This window comes from Platalea leucorodia (assembly GCF_965183815.1).
Source record: "Platalea leucorodia genome assembly, chromosome: 14".
Taxonomy (NCBI): Eukaryota; Metazoa; Chordata; class Aves; order Pelecaniformes; family Threskiornithidae; genus Platalea; species Platalea leucorodia.
The window spans coordinates 13,763,782-13,784,137 of record NC_138836.1 but is presented as its reverse complement, the minus strand read 5'-3'; the positions used below and the strand labels follow the sequence as shown (position 1 = coordinate 13,784,137).

Here is a 20,356-nt window from a genome sequence, read left to right as displayed (position 1 = left end):
AACTGAGGTCTGCTCCTAAAGAACCATCTCCCGCTGCTCTCTTCAGGCAGCACTGACAGAGGTTCTGCTCGCCAGCGCTCGCTAGTGCCACTGGAAGCAGGCTGGACGTCCTTGTGAGAGCTGGTGCGCTGGCGGGGCTGCACTTGGGAGCCAGGTAAGGTGAGAGCCCTTTGGATATTGCTGTCACAGGCGTACAGCCATGGAGCTGTCAGTTGCAACTTCCCAGCAGTGTGAGCATCTATTCGTAGACAAGGTCTCTGGCCTTGACTTCTACAAGCTTAGACCAAGCAGACAGTGTCAGTCCTTACCACTTCCCATCACCCCAAGGAGCTCCACTGGCAAGCTCTCCCTTGAAAACATTGTAAGCAAATCAAGGGGGAAAGCATTCGGGGGCTACCTGCCTCAGGTTTGGGCACAACCATTTTCTGCACAGCCTGCCTCCCTTCAGCCCACCACACCAGCCCCACTCCCATCCTTGCGGCCCTGCTAGGCTCAATGCTCCACGGAGGACCCACCTCTGCTTTTGAATACTAGCGCTTGTACAGCAGACAGAGGTGGAAAGCTGTGGACTGTCGCAAGCTTTCAACATCAACACATACCCTGGCCTCTGCTCCTGAGTCTGCTTCTTGTTTCCTTCTAGCGCCAGCTGCACCTCACTCCTCAGTCGCTTCTAATGTGCTTCTTGTTCACTCCGCATTGGTCTGCATCAAGGGATCCTGCAGCCTGGAGTCAGCTGGGGTGACTGGCGGTGAACGCTTCAGACAGGCAGGGCTGCAACAGTGGGTGCGATTTTGTGAGCTGATGTTGCTGGAAGGATTTCCAAATTAACTTAATAGCCCTCAGTTACCTAACCTGTCCTTGATTCACTGTATACACAGCCCTGCAGGCTTTGAGGTTTCTGAGAAAATCCTCCAAGGCTGTGGGGTCTCCCTGAAAATAAGGGACAGAAGTTACCTGGAAGTCAAGAGCTGTCGGTTCTATGAGAACATCAGCTTAGGTAGACATCTGCGGGCTTGTCTTTAACATACCTTGGCACTGTCCGTGTGTCTTTCACCCAAACTGGAGGCAAGGCTTAATGCATCGAAATAATCCAGCTGAGACGGCTGATAGAGCACATGAGACTTTGCGGTTGTACGTGCCCACCGTGCCTCTGCTGTTCAGGTCAGGGTCTGAATGAAGGAGAGAGCGTCTGACAATTTCCCCCTTCCCTTCTTGCCTCATCCCTTTCCCTTCTTCCCCAAAACATATTGGCTGTTTAGACTGTAGGGAGGCCAAAAGCGTATGTGAGGAAGGAATGGAGAGGTACACCCATCAGTTTTCTTCTTTTCTCTTGCTTGAGGCAATGCCACATGCAGCCTGCTGTGCAAGAGGTGACAAGGCGGACCTTCGAGGTGATGTGTTGAGGAGGTGTGTTGGTGCCACACAGTGCATGAGAAAGGGGCCCTAAGGGGCAGTCCTTCCAGCCCATCACCCCAGGCAGGACTCAGTGTTTTGTCCACTGCAGAGAAACTAGGAGCAGCTGGTGGCAGCAGCTGAGGGAATCCAGGGTAAGAGAGATGGCACAATTTAGGGGCACTATCGATGTGTCGCAACAATGCTCTCTGTGCCGAAAATCATCTCTGCCAAGGGACTCCTTCATGGTGCAGCGTACTGTGACTTCTGATAACTTACTCGGAGACTGATGTTTAGGGTTTGTGACTGCCAGGATCACAAACAGACGCAGGGAAAGGAGAAAAGAAAGGGATCACCCTCTCTTGCCTCTCACATGGGAAGTAAGCTGTGCTGAAAGGACAATGGGAGAAGCATTAAGAGTATGCGAGGGCAGGGCAAGGAGCTGGTGCAGAAGGAAGAGAGCACGGGCTGGATATCAGTAGTCTCCACAGGAATGGCCAGGCTCTAAGTTTGCGAGTCCTCAGTCCTGAGCTTGCATTAGCCCTTCCCTAGCCCTTGCATTGCCCTTCCCCCAACCAGGAAAAGTAAGAAAACTTGTTCTGCAATGCAATATTCCAAGCTTGATCAGAAAAAAACCCAAAGAATGCACTATTTATACTGTGTATGCAGAGGATCTACAGTCTTTATTGTCTAGACATTGAGGTGGGTACAAAGACTAATTGCAGAAGAAAGTGACCAAGAGGTTCACATTTTGTGCAGCCCTCAGGTCACTTTGTTGCCTCATGACATCCTCACTCTTCCTCTCCTATCTTCTTGCTGTGAAACTCCCGGCTTTTGACTCGGAGCTTGTTGACCTGCGACTCTGCAATGTCAGCCCGCTCCTCGGCTTCCTCCAGCTCATGCTGGATCTTGCGGAACTTGGAGAGGTTGACATTGGACAGCTCCTCCTGTGCAGGGAGAGGGAGTTGGTGGTGAGGAGCCCAGGGCAGGGGTTTCACTCCTCCCGCGCCTCGGCCTTGCAGGGCTGTGGCTCTTCCCTGGGGGAAGGCACAAACCTCCATTCCCCACCCACCACTGCTTACACATAAGCCTCACACAGACCTCCTCATCCTCCCCTTTTTAGAAGATCCATTGTAGACAGAGCACAACAGGGTTTGAACATAATTCTGTAAAGCACAGACCTCTATCTCCCACCTACCACTGATGATCCAGAAGCCTCACACAGACCTCCTCATCCTTCCTTGCTTTAGAGTATCCCATCCAAACCAACTAAAACAGCTTTTGAATTGTTATTGCAGTTCTGCCCCGTGAAATGTGGAGAGGGGGATGGACAGCACAGCAGTCTCGGTTTTTAGCTATCAAGAAAAGCTGTTTGGGCTTCAATTTGTTATCCTTTACACTCAAAGGTTAGGGCTAAGAAAGAGCAGCAGCACCAAGAAAGAACATGTTTACTCCCCAAAGGTGAGTGTATATGGTATCCTCAGGGAAGAAGTACCTGCCCCCTCCTGCCACTCCCCAGTAGTTGAGTATAGCTTCTCCTTCCTCCTCCATGTCTGCTGTGACAGCACTGTCAGGTAACTGCCCATCTCCTTCTTCTTCTGTAGCCACACAACACTCCCCACAATCCACCCTCCTCTTCCAGCCACTGTCTGCAGTCACATATCTCATCACTTTGTCTTATGAAGAATGTTGCTTTGCAGAAGAAATTCAAACTTATTTCCAGTTCAGCAGATGAGCTAAGCATTTCTGTCTCCTATTCTGGCTCAGTATCCTAGGTCTTCACTCTCTTGTATAAGGTGAAGAACTTCACAGACATGAGTCAATTAGAACCCATCCATGTCTCTCTCACAAATCATTCACTCATCATAGGACAGCAAAACAGGTCTATACTGGCCTATGCAGGAAAGAACCTGACTCAATTTATCAGCTGAAAGGCTGGTTGTGAGCCATGTTTTTCAGTCTGTCCTGTAAAGCAAAGACTGCGGGACATTCCTTAGTTTTTCTCTGAGAGGAAACTGGCCAAAAGAAAGCAATGTCAACCATACTCTCAGGATTATGTTCCTAGAGTAGTTAAATTTCTCATGGGTAACAACTCCTTACTAAATTTACAAGGACGTTTTTCTTGTAGGCACACACTAAACCATTCCCAGATGACTGACCTTTCTTTCCCTGCACTTGAAATCCATCATTGTTCACCAGTTTCTATGCTTTCCAAAAAACTGATATTCATTTACGGTATGATTTGTATTCCTCCTCAGAAAGTGATGTTTGTTACCACTACAAGCAATACTTACAGCCTCCTCAGCTTGTCTCTTGTAGGATTTCACCTTCATTTGCAGCTTGTCCACCAGATCCTGGAGCCTGAGAATATTCTTCCGGTCTTCCTCAGACTAGAGTGGTTGGTAAGGAGGAAAAAGAGTGAATTGCTTTCCCTACCATGTGAGTTAGCAATTGCCCTTGGCAATCAAGTGCAAAAATTTTTACTTCCTACAAGAGAACATGTCAGCCCGCAGAGGCCTCCTGCCTTACCTGGTAGGTCAGCTCCTTCACCCTCCTCTCGTACTTGCGCACACCCTTCACGGCTTCAGCGCTGCGCTTCTGCTCAGCATCAACCTCCCCTTCCAGCTCCCGCACCTGCAATGAGAAGCCCATCTTTGGAGCTTCCCTGGTATCTCTCCAAGGGACATGTTCACTCATGCACAAATAGCAGCCCTACGCACTCTGGCTTCCAGCTTCTGGATTTGCTTCTTGCCTCCTTTCAGAGCCAACTGCTCAGCCTCATCCAGACGGTGCTGCAGGTCCTTCACCGTCTGGTCCAGGTTCTTCTTCATCCTCTCCAGGTGGGCGCTGGTGTCCTGCTCCTTCTTCAGCTCTTCAGCCATCATGGCTGCCTGATGACAGCAAAGGGTCAAAGCCATTTTGGGGCTGAAGACATTTTGGGGAAGAATACACCCACCATCAGCAGTGAAAGGAGCTTCCAACTCACATCTGTGATGGCCTTCTTGGCCTTCTCTTCAGCATTGCGGGCTTCCTGGATCGTATCCTCCATTTCACTCTGAATTTGGGCAATGTCTGTTTCCAGCTTCTTCTTGGTGTTGATCAAGCTGGTGTTCTGCGTAAAGAGAGATTGGAAGACTTGTACTCTGAGCCCTGCAGTCTCAAACCTACAGTCTGAGCCAAGTCTTTACTCTTCAAGCTTGCAATTCAAAATCTGGAATTCTTTTTAAAGTGCTTGCTTACAAAATGTCAGTGGTGGGCTCAGGTGATGGGCTCTCAGCATGCCTTTCCTTGTGGGTAGCAGTAGAGAGGCCATTCTAGACCACTGTCCTGCCCTATCCTCTGCTAGATAGCAGCCCTCTGTGTTTGTAAGGTGTCAACACAACTGCTTTTGCATCACACCCTTACCTGGGTATGGAGGAGCTGCACACGTTCAGTGGCATCCAGAAGCTCCTGCTCAGCCACTTTCCTCGACCGCTCCGTCTGCTCCAGGGCTGCCCGTAGCTCCTCAATTTCAGCCTGCAGCAGGTTTGCTCTGCGCTCCACCATGGCCACCTGCTCCTTCAGGTCCTCCTGTGTCCTGAGAGCATCGTCCAAGTGTAGCTGGGTATCCTGTAAAAGAGGCAAGAGAAGTTGCAAGGCGGCAGTGTGCGCTTGGGTGCCAAAAATGTCACGGATGTCTTGTCTTTTCCTGTAGCTTTGCTGAACGCACCTTGAGCACTGCCTGTGTGTTCCTCAGGTTCTTTTGTGCCTCTGCAGCCACGCGGTTGGCATGGCTCAGCTGGATCTCCATTTCATTCAGGTCTCCCTCCATCTTCTTCTTCAGCCGCAGGGCTTCATTCCTGCTCCTGATCTCAGCGTCCAGGCTGCTCTGCAAGGACTCCACAATTCTGAGGTGGTTTCTCTTCATCTGGTCGATCTCCTCATCTTTCTCTGCTATCTTCCTGTCAATTTCAGACTTCACCTGGTTGAGCTCAAGCTGGAGGCGCAGGATCTTGCCCTCTTCATGTTCTAGGGAGGCCTGGACAAGTGGACACAAACATTTGTAACGTCAATGAAGCTACTGCTTGCTTTCTAGGCCATTACAGAACATTTCAGGGAATCTCAGTTGGCTGCACTCCCCAGCCAGAACAGAGGGGGACCAAGCAGTTTTTAGCCATATTTCCCTGTTGCTCCTAATTTTAGTGCAGACACCAGTGATTACAGGCATGTACCTCAGCTTCCTCCAAGGCAGCCTGGATTTCAGATTTCTCCTGCTCAATCTGCTTCTTGACTTTCTCCAGCTCATGAATCGCCTTTCCTCCCTCGGCAATCTGCTCCGTGAGGTCAGAAATCTCCTCTGTGGGAACAAAGACCAAGGGCATGGTCAGGCACAGAGCAGAATGGGAAGGGCCCTGCCACACCAAGGGGACAGGCAGCTTTGCAGACCTGCAGGCACAGACCCATGTGGAGCGGTGGGTAGTGGTGCAGAGTGAGAAAGCCCTGCCAGGAGCAGAGGCCCAGGGACTTACGCTGCAAGTTCTTGTTCTCACGCTTCAGCGTTTCCAGGTGGTCCAGGGACTCCTCATAGGCATTCTTCATCTTAAACAGCTCCGTGCTGAGAGAGCGAGACTCCTTCTGGGAGGCTTCCAGCTCAGCCTGCGTTTCTTCATACTTCTGCTTCCATTCTGCCAGGATCTGAAGAGAAACAGGGCGTGAGTATGGATGTGGCAATCAGGAGGGAATGCTCTGCCCACGAGCCCCAGGTCCGGAGCCCAAAAGACCTTGTCAAAGTTCTTCTGCTTCTTATCCAGAGCTGCGCAGGCAGCATTCGATCGCTCCACGTCAATCATCAGGTCCTCCACTTCGTTCTGCAGCCTCTGCTTTGTCTTTTCCAGGGAGGCACATTTGGCATTGACGGCTTCAACGTGTTCCTCTGCATCCTGCAGGCGCTGTGCCAGCTTCTTCCTGGGAGGTGGTAAGCACAGCTCATAACTGGGGACTAAAATGGACATCATTGGTTTTTTTCACTTTCACCACAGTGCTGAGGCACTTTGCAGTATTTGGTCCCCATGCACACAGTGCAGAGCCTTTCCCAGCCACTTATTTTTCTTCCCTTTTTTTTCCTCCAGGGTCTAGCTGTCCCGCTGTCCTCTGCACACACCACACATTGCCTTTCTCCTGCATTCTTCCGCATGTAGCCTATTTGCCTTGTCTTTTTCAAAACAACACCCTTTATAGTGCATATTTCTGTTGCATATAACTCCTCCCCAACCTGCTACTGGGCTTTCGCCTTTCAGCATCTCAATGCTCTTTTCAAGTTTCTGTTATTGGTTTCTGCCAGCCTTCCCCACATTCCCCACGTACTTGGCCTCCTCCAGCTCCTCCGTGCGCTGAATAGCATCCGTTTCGTATTTGGTTCTCCACTGGGCCACTTCGCTGTTGGCCTTGGACAGGGCACGCTGCAGCTCCCCCTTGGCTTCCTGCTCCTCCTCATATTGTTCCCGGAGCAAGTCACAGTCGTGGCGCGCTGACTGCAAGGCATGGGCCAGGGCGTTCTTGGCCTGGGGAGACAATGGGATTGGGACAAGGAATTGCCTGTGAGGCAACAGAATGTTAACTTAGGGACAGTTGTTGAAAGCTCTTTGAATCTGACGTTTAAAGTCAGCCCAAGGGAAAAAGATACATTGATTCCATAGTCTGTGCTGCTTCTTATCGCTTCATTCATCAGAATCTATAACGTTACCTCAGGAGAGATGATGGGTAAACTCTAATCACAACTATAAAGCTGGGAATTTTTGAATCCTTTTAAGGATGTTCTAAAGTTTCAGCTTCCAGTATGGAAAAGTAGAATAAGAAACGCAGTTTTATATATATAACTCATCCTTTTTTAATATGCCATCATTAATCCAAATAAAGACCTAAAGTTGTCCTTCTCTGTCTCAGTATCCAGGTTGGAGGTGATGCCCTGCTCAGCTTTTCTTCCCACACTAGAGAGGGAGGTGGCAAAATTGTCCCTATAGTTTAGAGAGGGACATTAAAATGATATGGCTAACATATTCAGATTTTATGTGAGAGTAGGAAATATCCTGAAAGTAAATGGAATCTGAATCCAAGGTCAAGCCCCCTACAGGAATACCTTTACCCTTTACCTTTATTTCTTCCTCTAAATGTCTCTTTAGTTCCTCGATCTGTTGAGTAAAAGCCTGTTTGCCTCTGGATAGCTGAGATATCAAAGCATCCTTTTCTTCCACCTGGCGTGAATATTCACCTGAGAAATTTTACAGAGAGACTGTAATTTAAAAAGCAATACTAAATCAATATGTCTTTAAAGCACTGTATACCAGCTTACAGAGTGTAGACCACTTTGAGTAAAACATCATTCTTTTTCTTGTCATCATCAGTTACAGGTTCTCCCATTCCTGAGGCATGTGGGGGCATGTTACCTGCTTCTGTCTGCAGACGTGCTCTTTGAGTATTGAGGTCATTGATCATGCGCTGATGCTCCTCTTCTTTTGTCTTAATCTCACTTAGCTGGTCTTCCAGAGTGCGACACATTTTTTCCAGGTTTGCCTATATGTAAAATACATGTAAATAAAACACAAAATTCTAGCATATTGTTCTCATGTTGAAAAACAATGCAACTGTGTGTGATAGCAAAATGCAAACAGAAGGTTCAAAATCATGTATCAGGTCATGTATCATAGGGCAGTAACCTGACAGAACCTCTGTACCTTGGCTTTGGAGACAGACTCCATGTTACTGGCCAAGTCGTCAATCTCCATCTTCAGCTCACTCTTCTCCTTCTCCAGCTTCTGCTTCACTCGTTGCAGGTTGTCGATCTGCTCCCCAAGCTCAGCTGTGCTGTCCGCATGCTTCTTCCGCAGGGCAGCAGCCGTGGCTTCGTGCTGCAGCGTGGCCTCTTCGAGGTCACGGCGCATCTTCTGAAACTCTGCCTCACGCTTCTTATTCATATCAATCTGAGCTGCAGTAGCCCCTCCTGCTTCTTCCAGGCGCTCGCTGATCTCCTCTAGCTCCCTCGAGAGGTCAGCCCGATGCTTCTCTGCTTTTGCCCGAGAAGTTCGCTCTGCCTCAATTTCCTCCTCCAGTTCCTCAATGCGAGCCTGGGGAACATTAGGGACCCTTCACACCCGTGCCCTCCTCCTACCTGACCTGAGACTGGGTGAAAGAGGGGAAGGAATGGAGACTTGCCTGCAGCTCCTTGATCTTCTTCTGTAACTGGATGCCCAGAAGTTGCTCATCCTCGATTTTGCTCTGGATCTGGCTGATTTCAAAGTCTTTCCTTTGGGCAAAGCAAACCGTGTTAGAGCTCAAAGGAAGAAGACAAGGGCACCAGCCCAGCACTCAGGTGCCCCACAGCCGCACTTACTTCTTCAGTTTCTCATCCAGCTGCTGCTTATCATTTTCCAGATCCATTATGCTGTCATGGGCCAGCTTCAGGTCTCCTTCGAGTTTCCTCTTAGCTCTCTCAAGGTCCATGCGCAGTTTCTTCTCTTGCTCCAGGGACCCTTCCAGCTACAAAGAACAAGACCATCAGTGCTCTGCCAGCCAGGTCGAACTCCATACCTGGACTTATTCTTGCTCTCTGCCTGTGTGCTTACATCGTCCACTTGCTGCTCCAGCTTGGTCTTGGCTTTGGTCAGCGTATTGACTTTGTCCTCTTCTGCCTGCAGGTCGTCCAGTGTCTGCTGATGGGCCTCTTGGAGGGCTTTCTTCTCTTTTGTCAGCTTGGCAATGGTCTCATCCAGGGCTGCCATCTCCTCTGTGAGGTTTTTCACCTTTGAGAAGAAGGGAGTGAGTGCAGATAAAAAATGTTGTTTAAAACCTTCATACTGGATAGCAAAATAGAGGGCTTTTCTGTGAGAGTGACATCTTCTGCCTTATACCTTGTTTTCGGTGGCATGTTTTTCCTTCTCAACCTTGGCCAGTGTTAACTCAAGGTCATCAATATCTTTCTTCAGCTCTGAACATTCATCCTCCAGTTTCCTCTTCTTGGCTGTCAGCTCAGCATTAATTTCCTCCTCATCCTCGGCTCTTTCAGTCACCTCTTTAACTTTGGCCTCCAGCTGGATTTTGGTTTTGATGAGCTGGTCACATCTTTCCTCAGCATCAGCCAAGCTGTCTGCTTCCTGGTGGGGAGACACAGATTTTCTTGGTTTGTTTTCTGAACTTTTGTAAGTCTGTGTTAAAATGTGGCCTGAAGGTGGCCTCTCCTCAAGCAACTTTAATCTTTTTTCTTTTTTTTTTTCCCCCTGGGATGCATTATTCAGCTTCTGTGTTGGAAACAATATTGATTCCTAAACTTTTTTCTCTGTCCTAAAAATATCTCACAGATGTGGTAGGTGTGAGAATTTGTCATTTACCTAGAAGAGAAAGGGCCTGGAGACATTTCTCTTCACAAACGCAGTATTCAATATCTTTTCTTTTGTAACTGAATCCTTCTGAATCCATTATTATGTTGGGAGTAAAGGCTGTGGTCGTCTCAAAAATAATTTAATAGAAAAAAGATTACTCTTTCTCTAAATGTATTGTGACTGCTGCTTGCACAAGTAGGGGTCTTACCCTTGTAAATCAGCTACCTGTGTGTCATCCTTCCATCCTGTGTCTGGAGTGGCATATGCTGGTTTCAGCTGATCACCACATCGTCTTACTCCTTGGTGGGCTTTTGGTATAATGAATTTGTTTTGTTCCAGATGAATTTGAAAGGCAAATATCTTACAAGAAAGTCCAATAGCATACTTATTTTTCTCCATATACTAGGGAAAACAGGTAACATGGTGTTCCCATTTTCTATGGGAATGTTCAAATAACTGGGTAATTAAGTACAGTGTTCCATTTTTAGTTGGCAATTTAGGTAACTTAATGAGTAGCTTAAGATGACTTTGCAAGGTGGCATCTGAATATCAAATACTTTTGTGTATATTTTTAAGCAATATTTTATTTTGTGAAGTGCTGTGTGTCTACAAAGTTCATAGGATTGTGGTGATAAAATTATTAAGATTTAAGATTGAGAGATCTGGCTATGAAGTTATCTTTACTAAAAGAATATTCCTTTCAACTAAAAGCTAACAATCCATGATTGTTTCCAACTCCCTGCTTCTTAGCTAAGGTAACACTGGGTGTGCCATTCCTAAAGCTCCACCAAGACCCAGTTTCTCCATACTGTCATGTTATTTACTGTTTGATTCCTTAGAATTGTTGCAGTTAGCAAGCCACTTATCCATCCAAGGATGGATACCTGGCTTTGTTAACATTGAAATGATTATTTTTCCTCACCACTTTCTTTTTTTCTGATACAGTATATAGGTCAGGTCTCTTCCATCAATTGGCAGAGAACAGTGGAGCAGAGGGGGAGATGCTGTCCGAATGTTCTCTCAGTGTTTATAGTTAATAAAGCTTCTATCTGACCTGTTCTAAATTGTGCCCCCCAGGCTGGGGACCCCAACACAAGTACATTATGGAAAGATGGCTTTTAGTGGAAAGGAATGTTCTTTTAATAAGGATGACTTCTTAGCCAGACCTCTCAATCTTAAATATTAATGATTTTACTACCACAGGATGTTGCTTGTAATGGAGCTACCACATAAAATCTAGATTAGAGATGCAAAAAACTACAATGTTAAAAGAAACCCGAAAACTTTTGCTTCATTATAAATTTCGTTTATGACCCTGATTCATACCAGTTAAGTCTAAAGTATACAGAGCTCTTGTGTAATTAAAAACTGAGGGAAGAAACCCCCCTGGATGGCGTGACTTTTTCTCGGAAACGGGAACTCTGTGTCTATATATTCTTAGACTAAGGAGAAATTTGAAGCTGTATTTCCCAATTACTGAGTGAATAATTAACTGATAGTTATTGAGCAAAGGGTGCATGGTTTTTCCTGCACCTGAATTCACAAGTACCACTTTCAACTCTGGCTTGCATTTATGCTCCAAAATGAATTCATTGTTCTACATCCTGGTGAGATGGAGATACCCCCTGCAGGACTCACCTGCTCAGAGTTCAGGTAAAACTTTGCTCTGAGTATTTCATATTGGCTACCTACACCTGCCTCCTTCCTCTGAAGGCAAGAGCACTGACTCCCACTTGAAGGTCCCTCCTTCTTTGCACTGACTGTTGGAGCGCTCACCATGCCACTGCCAGACACTTGTTTCCTCAACTTCACATACATATAATGGATAATTCACAAAATATCTGACTTTTAGTCTCCCATAGTCTGACCTTCTGTTTCATAAAGAACAGCCTGAATGTATAGGCCCCTTTTCTGAGCAATAAATTAATGGTGATAATAAACTCACAGCCTGCACTTGGAGCTGCAGGTCATTTTTCTCCTGCAGCAGAGCCACCATTTTCTCCTCCAGCTCTTTCCTCTTTGCCTCAGACTTTGCAAGCTCTTCCTTGGTTTTCTCAAACTCTTGTTTCATGTTGGCCATCTCCTTCTCAGATTCTGCACTCTTCAGCAAGGGCTTGATCTTGAAGAACAGCTTCATCCAGGGCCAGTGCTTGACATTCATGAATGCACGAACATTGTACTGGATGCAAAAGATGGACTCCCTGAAGCATAATTAAAATGTGCATTGAATATTTTCAGCATGATGAGTGTGCCAACACTTTCCCCCACGTACAGTGACTTTAACTGAAGATGAGGAATGTCTACCTCCTCTCCACCATTCTCTGGTACTCCACTCTCATCAGGAAGCCCCTGCACCTGGCCTGTGTGCGAGTGATGAGCTGTGCCAGCTTCTCATCCCTCATCTCCTCCAGGAGTCCCAGCAGCCCAGCTTTGAAGAACACCTTGAGAAAGGGAATGTTGCCATACATCACTGTCAGGTAGAGCAAAGCACAGACAGGCAGAGAGTGAGTGAAGGAGGGTTTGTACCTTGGTGTGGCCAAATTTGTACTGGGTGTGGTCCACATCGATTGACCCCAGAAGCTTCTCAGAAGCCTTCTTGCTATCAATGAACTGTCCCTCTGGGATAGCACTGGCATTAAGCACCTTGTATCTGTGAAAAGAGAAAAAGGAAGATAAGGTTGTTTTGTCCCAACCAACACACACTAGCTGCTGAACCCCACCAGATCATATACAGCTGTTTTTGACAACAGTGTCCAGCCTGAATGAACATATATGAACGAACCAACACTGCTTTTAATGATGTTGAGAAGGGCAGTGCTCCTACCTCTGCTTGAAGTCAGCATAGAGAACTCTGCTGGGGAAACCTTTCCTGCAAATTCTGATGCCTTCCAGCACGCCGTTACACCGCAGCTGGTGAAGTACCAGTTCATGCTCCATGGCACCTAGCAATTCAGAGCATAAATGAATACCACAGTTTCCAGTGCAGAGGGGAATGGCTGTATCAGAGGAAGTTGTCTTTCTTCTTGAGCGTCTTACCAGGTGTTTTTGTTTCATTTGGGATGATGCAACGGACAAAATGGGGGTGAGTGCTCCGTAGGTTGGTCATCAGCTTGTTTAAATTCTCCTAGAGGGACCAGTTGGTAATGTGAGTTGCCTATGTTCATTGTTTGACACGTCAAGCCCATGGTAATGACTTTACAAGTTTAATCTCAGAATTAGCTGGGTTTCAGAACACTTAGGTAAAGCCACAGAAACCAAATATTTCTTCTATTTAAAGATATTGAACACCATTTTTAAAGACTGAAATACTACTATGTGCTATTGATCCAGTGGAAACTAATACAAAATTTCACACTTTCACACAAAGTAATTAACTTTTAGGTTTTTCATGTTCAACCTTCGAAAGTCAATCTACTTAAGTTTAAAAAGTGTTTTTTTTTCAAATAAGATAACTATCTCCTTGGAGAATGTTTATAAGGAGACTCTCAATTCCCCAACATATCAATCTCACAGAAGTGCAGGAATGCTAAAATTGCAGTTCTAGACTGACCCAAAGACATAAAAATATAAAGATCTGAATAATATCCTCTCCAAACAAAAAAAAAAAAATCAAATTTTCTTGATCTTTCAAGACTGAATGCTTATTTTTAAACATGACATATTAGCAATATTGAAATTGATCCTGGGAAAAAATCATAGCTCTAGTCTGACCCAAAGACATAAAAATATAAAGATCTGAATAATACCCTCTCCAAACAAACAAACAAACAAACAAACAAAAGGATTAGATTTGCATGATCTTTGAAGACTGAATGCTTATTTTTGAACACAACTTATTAGCAATATTGAAATTGATACTGGAAAACCTGATGTGGAATTTCCAAAGAATTTTACCACTGTTACAGCAATGCAAAATAGCCCTTTCAAATTTAATGTTAGTTCACCCTCTTTCTTCATGTTACAAAGAGATAACAAATGCAGTACTGTACCCGGAAAAGAGCTGAGACAGTCTGGAAAGAAGAACCCTTCTTCTTGCCACCCTTCTTGCCACCACCAGCCTCTGCAAATGAAAGAAAAGAAAAAAAGTATTAAAATACAGATGTTGCATATTGGAGACTACAGAACACAAAACAACTTTAAATATTTAGTGTTTACTGCTTTAATTCTATGTCAACATTGTCCCACACCGAAAATAGTTTTCACAGAGCTGACCTGCATCTGCTCCACCATAGTTGGCAAAGAGTAAAGCCAGTGTCTTCACGGATGATTTCTGGTACAACCCAATGACAGTTTCATTCAGGGGGTCCTTGTTCTTCTCAAGCCAGCCAGAGATGTTGTAGTCCACTGTACCAGCATAGTGCACCAGGGAGAAGTGGGCCTCAGCCTTGCCTTTGGCAGGCTTGGGCTTCTGGAAGTTGCTGGACTTGCCCAGATGCTGGTCATAGAGCTTGTTCTTGAAAGAGGTGTCAGTTGCCTTGGGGAACATGCACTCCTCTTCCAGGATGGAGAAGATGCCCATGGGCTGGAAGACATTTCAACAGACAAGAGGGAGAAATAGATGAGAAAGGAGACATCCCTTGGTTGGAAAGTTGCTGGAGTCAGAAGACAAAGCTGTTCCCGTGCGTTTCATGACAATAAGTCACAGAAAATTAACTAAGGCTCAACTTTTTCCAGTGTTGCTGTTTCATTTGAACTTGTGTAAATGCCTTTGCTGATGAAAAAATTACAAATACGGCATTGCAAAATACTATCCTCTCCATAAACCTTCTTTACTGATAGGTACTTACAGAGCATGACAGTTCATTTTGTAATCTGCAAATGTGTACTCTCACCAAAAGTCCTGATATCTGAGTATGAGCACCAAAACCACTTCCACCCTCTTGCCATTTTCACAGGGTATATATTTGAAAAAGCCGGAATGTTCTCACGTTTCTTAAGTATGTCTCTTGGCAAGTATGGAAGTTCCAACACTTGAACAGGAAGGATACCTTCTCAATGAGCTCAATGCAGGCAGCCAGGTCCATCCCAAAGTCAATGAACGTCCACTCAATCCCCTCCTTCTTGTACTCCTCCTGCTCCAGCACGAACATGTGGTGGTTGAAGAACTGTTGCAGTTTCTCGTTGGTGAAGTTGATGCACAGCTGCTCAAAGCTATTGAACTGCCAGACATAAAAAGACATGCAACATTTTCAAGGTTCAGCAATAACAGCAAGGTGTTTTCTTGTGCAATCCTAATTCATCATGGGTGATAGTTTAAACACAAGGCCTCTTCCTGTGTAGTTTTCCTATGCTCTCTCTCTAGGATAGGCTTTGCATTTAGAAAAGAGAGAAGGTTTCAAATTCAGTGTAATTAGGACATTAGTTTTCTATTATTATTATTTTGCAGGATTAAAAAAGGTGACTCCAAAAGCCCTGCAAATAAGTGTAGGAAGATACTAACTTCTATTAAAAATGCATCTCAAAATTCCCTTTACTCTCAATTGTCCTTCTATGAAATTGCTAGGAAAACTATGTTCCTTACATCAAAGATCTCAAAGCCAGCAATGTCCAGGACACCAATGAAGTACTGTCTGGGTTGCTTGGTGTCCAGCTGTTGGTTGATACGAACAACCATCCACAGGAACATCTTCTCATAGACAGCCTTTGCCAGAGCACCCACTGAATTGTTCACCTAGAGCAAGGAGAAAGGTTTGGAGGTTACTGTAGACAGCAGAGGAGGATCAACAGGAACCATCAAAGCATGTTCCAGGTTACCACATTTTTCCTACCTGCTGCACAGTTTGACCCTTGGTCACATATTCATTCCCCACTTTGACTCGGGGGTAGCACAGCGCCTTGAGTAGGTCAGCTGAATTCAGACCCATCAGGTAGGCAGCCTTGTCAGCCACTAAACACCAGAAAAGAGTGAGACAGAAATAAATATTGGACAATTCCTAAAATTTGGTCCTTGAGGGACTGTCTCAAAAGTAACAGCAGTGTTCACTGTTACAGAGTTACACAAAAATGTCTGAGTCAAAGCTACAAAGATAATTTCTCTGTTGTCTTCAGGATTTAGAGTCTACATCACTTTCTGAGCTTCGGTTTCTACAAATGTTCTTCAAGAGAACTCATTGCTTTCATCCTTTTTCAGGCATGACTGTGGGACTTCATACTTTCTTTCTAGTCGTATACCAAGAGGATTCATTGCTCAGAGAGCTGGAGGCATGGATTGTACTTCCTGCTATGACAGAGACTAATCAAATGAACATCTCACATCAGAGTTCCCCCCAATAAGATAGGGTGAATAGGAGCACAGTTTCCCATTCTGTTAGGGCTGAACCAGTTCACTACTCCACAATACAGCAGAGATGGCAAAATATATTCCAACAAAAATATGACTAATAATGTTACAGGAGTTTACATCCATGCTTCCTGGCTTCCTGGCACGGTACGCCAGATGTCTTATTTATTAAGTAGTCACATTATAAAATTAAAGGTATCATTAGTCCCAACTGTCATTTAGCCATTGAACAAATATTTATTTAGTTTACACTTTTGCATATTTAAAGCCTGAAATCTGCTGAAGTCCTTCTTTTGGTGACAATCTCTTTTGGAAAGTTTGCCGACTCTGCTGATACCTTCTGTGCCATCGGGCTCTGCCTGCTCCTCTCGTTGTTTCTGCTTGAATTTCATGTTCCCGTAGTGCATGACAGCCCCTGTCAGCTTGTAGATGGCAGTCTTTTCATCAGCAGTGAAGCCCAGGATGTCAATGGCACTCTGGCAACAGAAACAGTAAAGTAAATGTATATGTACCAGGGCTCCTATCCACCAGATGACCTGTTTGGTAAGGTACTTACATCTGTAGCCATCAGCTCCTCCTGGTCATCAATGCTGGGAACCGTGATCTCACCTTGACTCACAAAGTGGAAATCGTAAGGGTTGGTGGTAATGAGGAGCATATCTGAAAGCAATAAAAGGGGAAAAACAAGCTTGCTTTGGCTTTCCAGATGACACAATCAGCTATTGCTCAGTGATCTTTCTTCAAAAAAGTTAGTGATCTTCCTACCAATGAGCTCTGGCTTCTTGTTGGAGGTGATCTGATAAAATATGTGGTAACTTCTTTCTGCCTTGAGCTGGAAAGTGACTCTGGACTTCTCCAGCAGATCTGGAAAGGACAGTATGACAGAGTTAGCACAAGTACTGGGGAGGGTTAGCAGGAATGGGATCAGGCCAGGAGAGTCTCTTACAAGTTTCAATGTCGGCAGAAGCCAGTTTGCCTGTGGCCCCAAAGTGGATTCTGATGAATTTGCCCTGTTAAGGGGAAAAAGAAGCATTTTGGCCTAGATGCATTTCATTGCCATCTCCTTAAGTGAGAATAGCACTAGCCCATCACTACTGTTATAATGAGGAGGGATTTTGTTCAAAGCAACAACTTACAAAGCGTGAGGAGTTGTCGTTCCTCACGGTCTTGGCGTTTCCAAAAGCCTCCAGCAGTGGGTTGGCGCTGATGATTTGATCCTCAAGCGTTCCCTACAGGATGATAATTATTCAGTTACAGTGTTTAGCTGACATGGCAATTGCACGTCGAACCTTCAGTCTGTTCTTGACTCACCTGCATTTTGCCTGACTGCTGCTCCTCCTTCTTCTTATCCCCACTCGCTGCAATTGTTGCAAAGTACTGGATGACACGCTTTGTGTTCACAGTCTTCCCTGCACCGGATTCTCCGCTGTCAAACCAAAGAGAGAGGCAGAGAGCATGTGGTCAGGCAGGAGGTCCCCTGGCACCCGACAGCCCCGCAGGGACCCGAGCAGGGAGTGTACATACGTGATCAGGATCGACTGGTTCTCGCGATCTGTGAAGAGACAGAGATAAGAAAGCTTTTCCTAGTCCTCATGAATAACAAAGAACTCCTAAACTAGGATAAAAATATGAACTGAAGCTTCCAGAGGATGCAGGGACATAAGAGAGTGAAAAGCCCTGGGAATTCTAGTGGGTACTTTTGATGATCCCAACTTCAGGTATTATTATTAGTCACTTCAGAGTAGCTTTTGTAGTCTTACGCCTTTCAGGATATTGGCTTCTAAACAGGCTAGTTATTTCTCTCTTGTAAGTACATGTAATGAAAATATTGAGGTTGGCTTTAACAGCATGAGGGTAAAATTTTCCTGAGTAATATTATGGAAATTTGGAGGCATCATGAACAACGGAAATGTCTGACCAACCTCTTTCACTATTTTTCATCTCTTTTTTTTTTTTTTTTGAACCCCTATACATACAGAAATTATGTATTCCTGAGATCATACACAGACAAGTTTAATTTTTCATTTTTTCATTCTGGATCTATTTCCCAGTTTGCAACAAAAGAACAGGAAAAGAACATCTAAAATCCTGCACATCTTTGATTTCAATGCACACATAGGGAAGAGAAAATAAGAGGTGGAAGGAAGAGGAGAAAGCTGAAAGAACTTTTTAAAAGCCATTCAATTTAAATGCTAAAAGCTTTATTTTTTTTCCTTCACATTGTTTTCTGAGGTTTACTTTTCTCTATAAGGTGCAATTGATTTACAATTGCATAGATCAGTGTAGGGGTTACATAGATCGTTAAAGGCTGTATGTACTTTAGACCACTGGGTCATCTTTTCCATCATGAATGCCATTTGCATACTAATCAAGTGAAGCTTATGTACCTATTCAATGCAGAGATATTCTGTTTTAGTTGTTAGCAGTGATGCTTGCAAATTTGAATTGACTGTATACACATCGTTTATAAGGTATGTGTGATATTATTGTACTCTGCACTCTCCAGCTGAGGCTAGTGAGCTTAGTGATTAAGATACACAAATCTATGCATATATCTAAGATCCCATTACAGTCAGTAAAGTCTACACCAGAAAATAGGTGTCTTCTTTCCAGTGAATGTACTCCTAGATTATTTTCATTAGGTCCAGGTCTTTATTGATTCTAATGGGAACACAGACAATCAGCTCACACAGACCATTACATTTACTTCCATGAATTTCACACACACGATATTTTAAGTGTTGCACAATATTTCCAGAAAATACCCTACATTTCCCTCTACAGAGAGTCAGTTGCAAAGAGCAGTTCAAAGGAAATCAAGCACTCACCAGTCAGCATGAACTGATAGGCGTTGTCAGAGATGGAGAAGATGTGTGGAGGGGCCTCCTGGCGCTTCTTGCCTCGGTAGGCCAACACCACCTCCGGGTTGTACACCGGCAGCCACTTGTAGGGGTTGACAGTGACGCAGAAGAGACCCGAGTAGGTCTGCAAGGAAGGGAGACAGCACGTTGGCTTCCACTTAGCCTGGCAGAGCAGTTCCTCCTAGCCGCCCAGAGGAAGACTGCTGCTGGTACTTACGTAGATCATCCAGGCTGCGTAACGCTCTTTGAGGTTGTACAGCACAGCGGGTTCATGGAGGTGGGTCATCATGGCCATGTCCTCAATTTTATCATACTTGGGAGGGTTCATGGAAAAGACCTGATCTTCCTTCACGGTCAGGGTCTGCCAAGGAAATGAAGGATCGCTGTATGTCAGCTAACAGCTCAGAGTGGGAATCAAATGCTGATCTGAAGCTTGAATTTTGCTCACCTCTCCAGCTTCAGTCTTGACAGTGACCTTCCCTGTTTCCCTGCTCTGGATTGTCCCTTTCACAAAGGATTCTTTAGGATGAGCCACAAAGACAGATGCTTTGGCATCAAAAGGCTTGTTCTGGGCCTCAATTCTCTCCTTTTCTGACTTTCGGAGGTAAGGAGCTGCCTCCCCAAAAACAGCCATCTCAGAGTCTGAAGAGGCCATGTCTGCACTTTATTGAGAGCACGTCAGCACGATAGCAGAGGTGTCTGGTGGGGAAAAAAATGTTGTGGATCACTGAGAAGAATAATATAATCTATATTAGTGCTCTTTAGCTAATAAATTGCTCGCTAGTCTCCCAGAAGATATATTAGAAGCAACCACTGAAAACCACTTTGATTTGAACTTAAAAGTACCTAAGTCCCACTCAAGAGTGAGACTTAGTTGTCTAAAACACGTAGCCCTTGTAACAGCAAATAGAACATCTTCTGAATATTGACTACTGTTTGGTAACTTACCTTAATGAATTCTGACCAGATTTGACATCTTCACATAAAAGAATCTACAGCCAGAGAAAATCACTCTCTGTTCTGGTCCTTAATTATGACTGATGAATCTTCAGGAGAGTACTTGCTTGTTAAAAGTATTACCTTGTGTGCTAAAAATTATTTCACTTTTTAGATCTTCCCTATTTTCAACAGTCTAGCCTAAGCAAAAGTTGGCAGAAATGTAAGAAGATTTACGAAGAGAGCTCATGCAGCTGTATAAAAGTCCTATCTTGGAGTGTAGTCTAGGAGTGCATTATTTAGGGTTTACCTTTGGAGAAGTGCTTGTATCCTGGAAACTGGCCAACCCTGTAAAATAGGAATGGCAGTTGTTTCTTATTGCTCCATGGAATTCCAGAGACAAATTATAGATTGAAGATACAGACATGCATTGAAATTATATTGAAAGTTTTTGTTTACATGGGCATTGCCTCGTGGAAATGGTTTCCAGAGGCAGGAGAAACAGAATGGGATATTGCAAGGACATTGTCCTCTTT

At 44.9% G+C, this 20,356-nt stretch overlaps 1 protein-coding gene across 1 annotated transcript; it reads right to left on the bottom strand.

Annotated features, from left to right (window-relative positions):
• Positions 1-2,183: 2,183 nt before the first annotated feature.
• LOC309597386 (myosin heavy chain, skeletal muscle, adult-like) lies at positions 2,184-19,539 on the bottom strand (the record flags this gene model as incomplete). The annotated part of the gene is made up of 38 exons (XM_082326701.1): positions 2,184-2,339; positions 3,687-3,782; positions 3,922-4,026; positions 4,113-4,283; positions 4,379-4,504; positions 4,798-5,001; positions 5,102-5,410; positions 5,604-5,728; positions 5,901-6,066; positions 6,153-6,336; positions 6,736-6,932; positions 7,521-7,639; positions 7,815-7,941; positions 8,103-8,492; positions 8,581-8,671; positions 8,759-8,904; positions 8,991-9,167; positions 9,276-9,518; positions 11,689-11,944; positions 12,048-12,184; positions 12,270-12,393; positions 12,568-12,685; positions 12,780-12,867; positions 13,733-13,803; positions 13,956-14,265; positions 14,732-14,902; positions 15,265-15,414; positions 15,512-15,630; positions 16,361-16,499; positions 16,580-16,683; positions 16,789-16,887; positions 16,970-17,033; positions 17,160-17,252; positions 17,335-17,449; positions 17,548-17,575; positions 18,852-19,008; positions 19,102-19,245; positions 19,333-19,539. 38 exons carry the CDS (start codon positions 19,537-19,539, stop codon positions 2,184-2,186), a joined length of 5,826 nt encoding a protein of 1,941 aa, XP_082182827.1.
• Between the last annotated feature and the right edge of the window lie 817 nt (positions 19,540-20,356).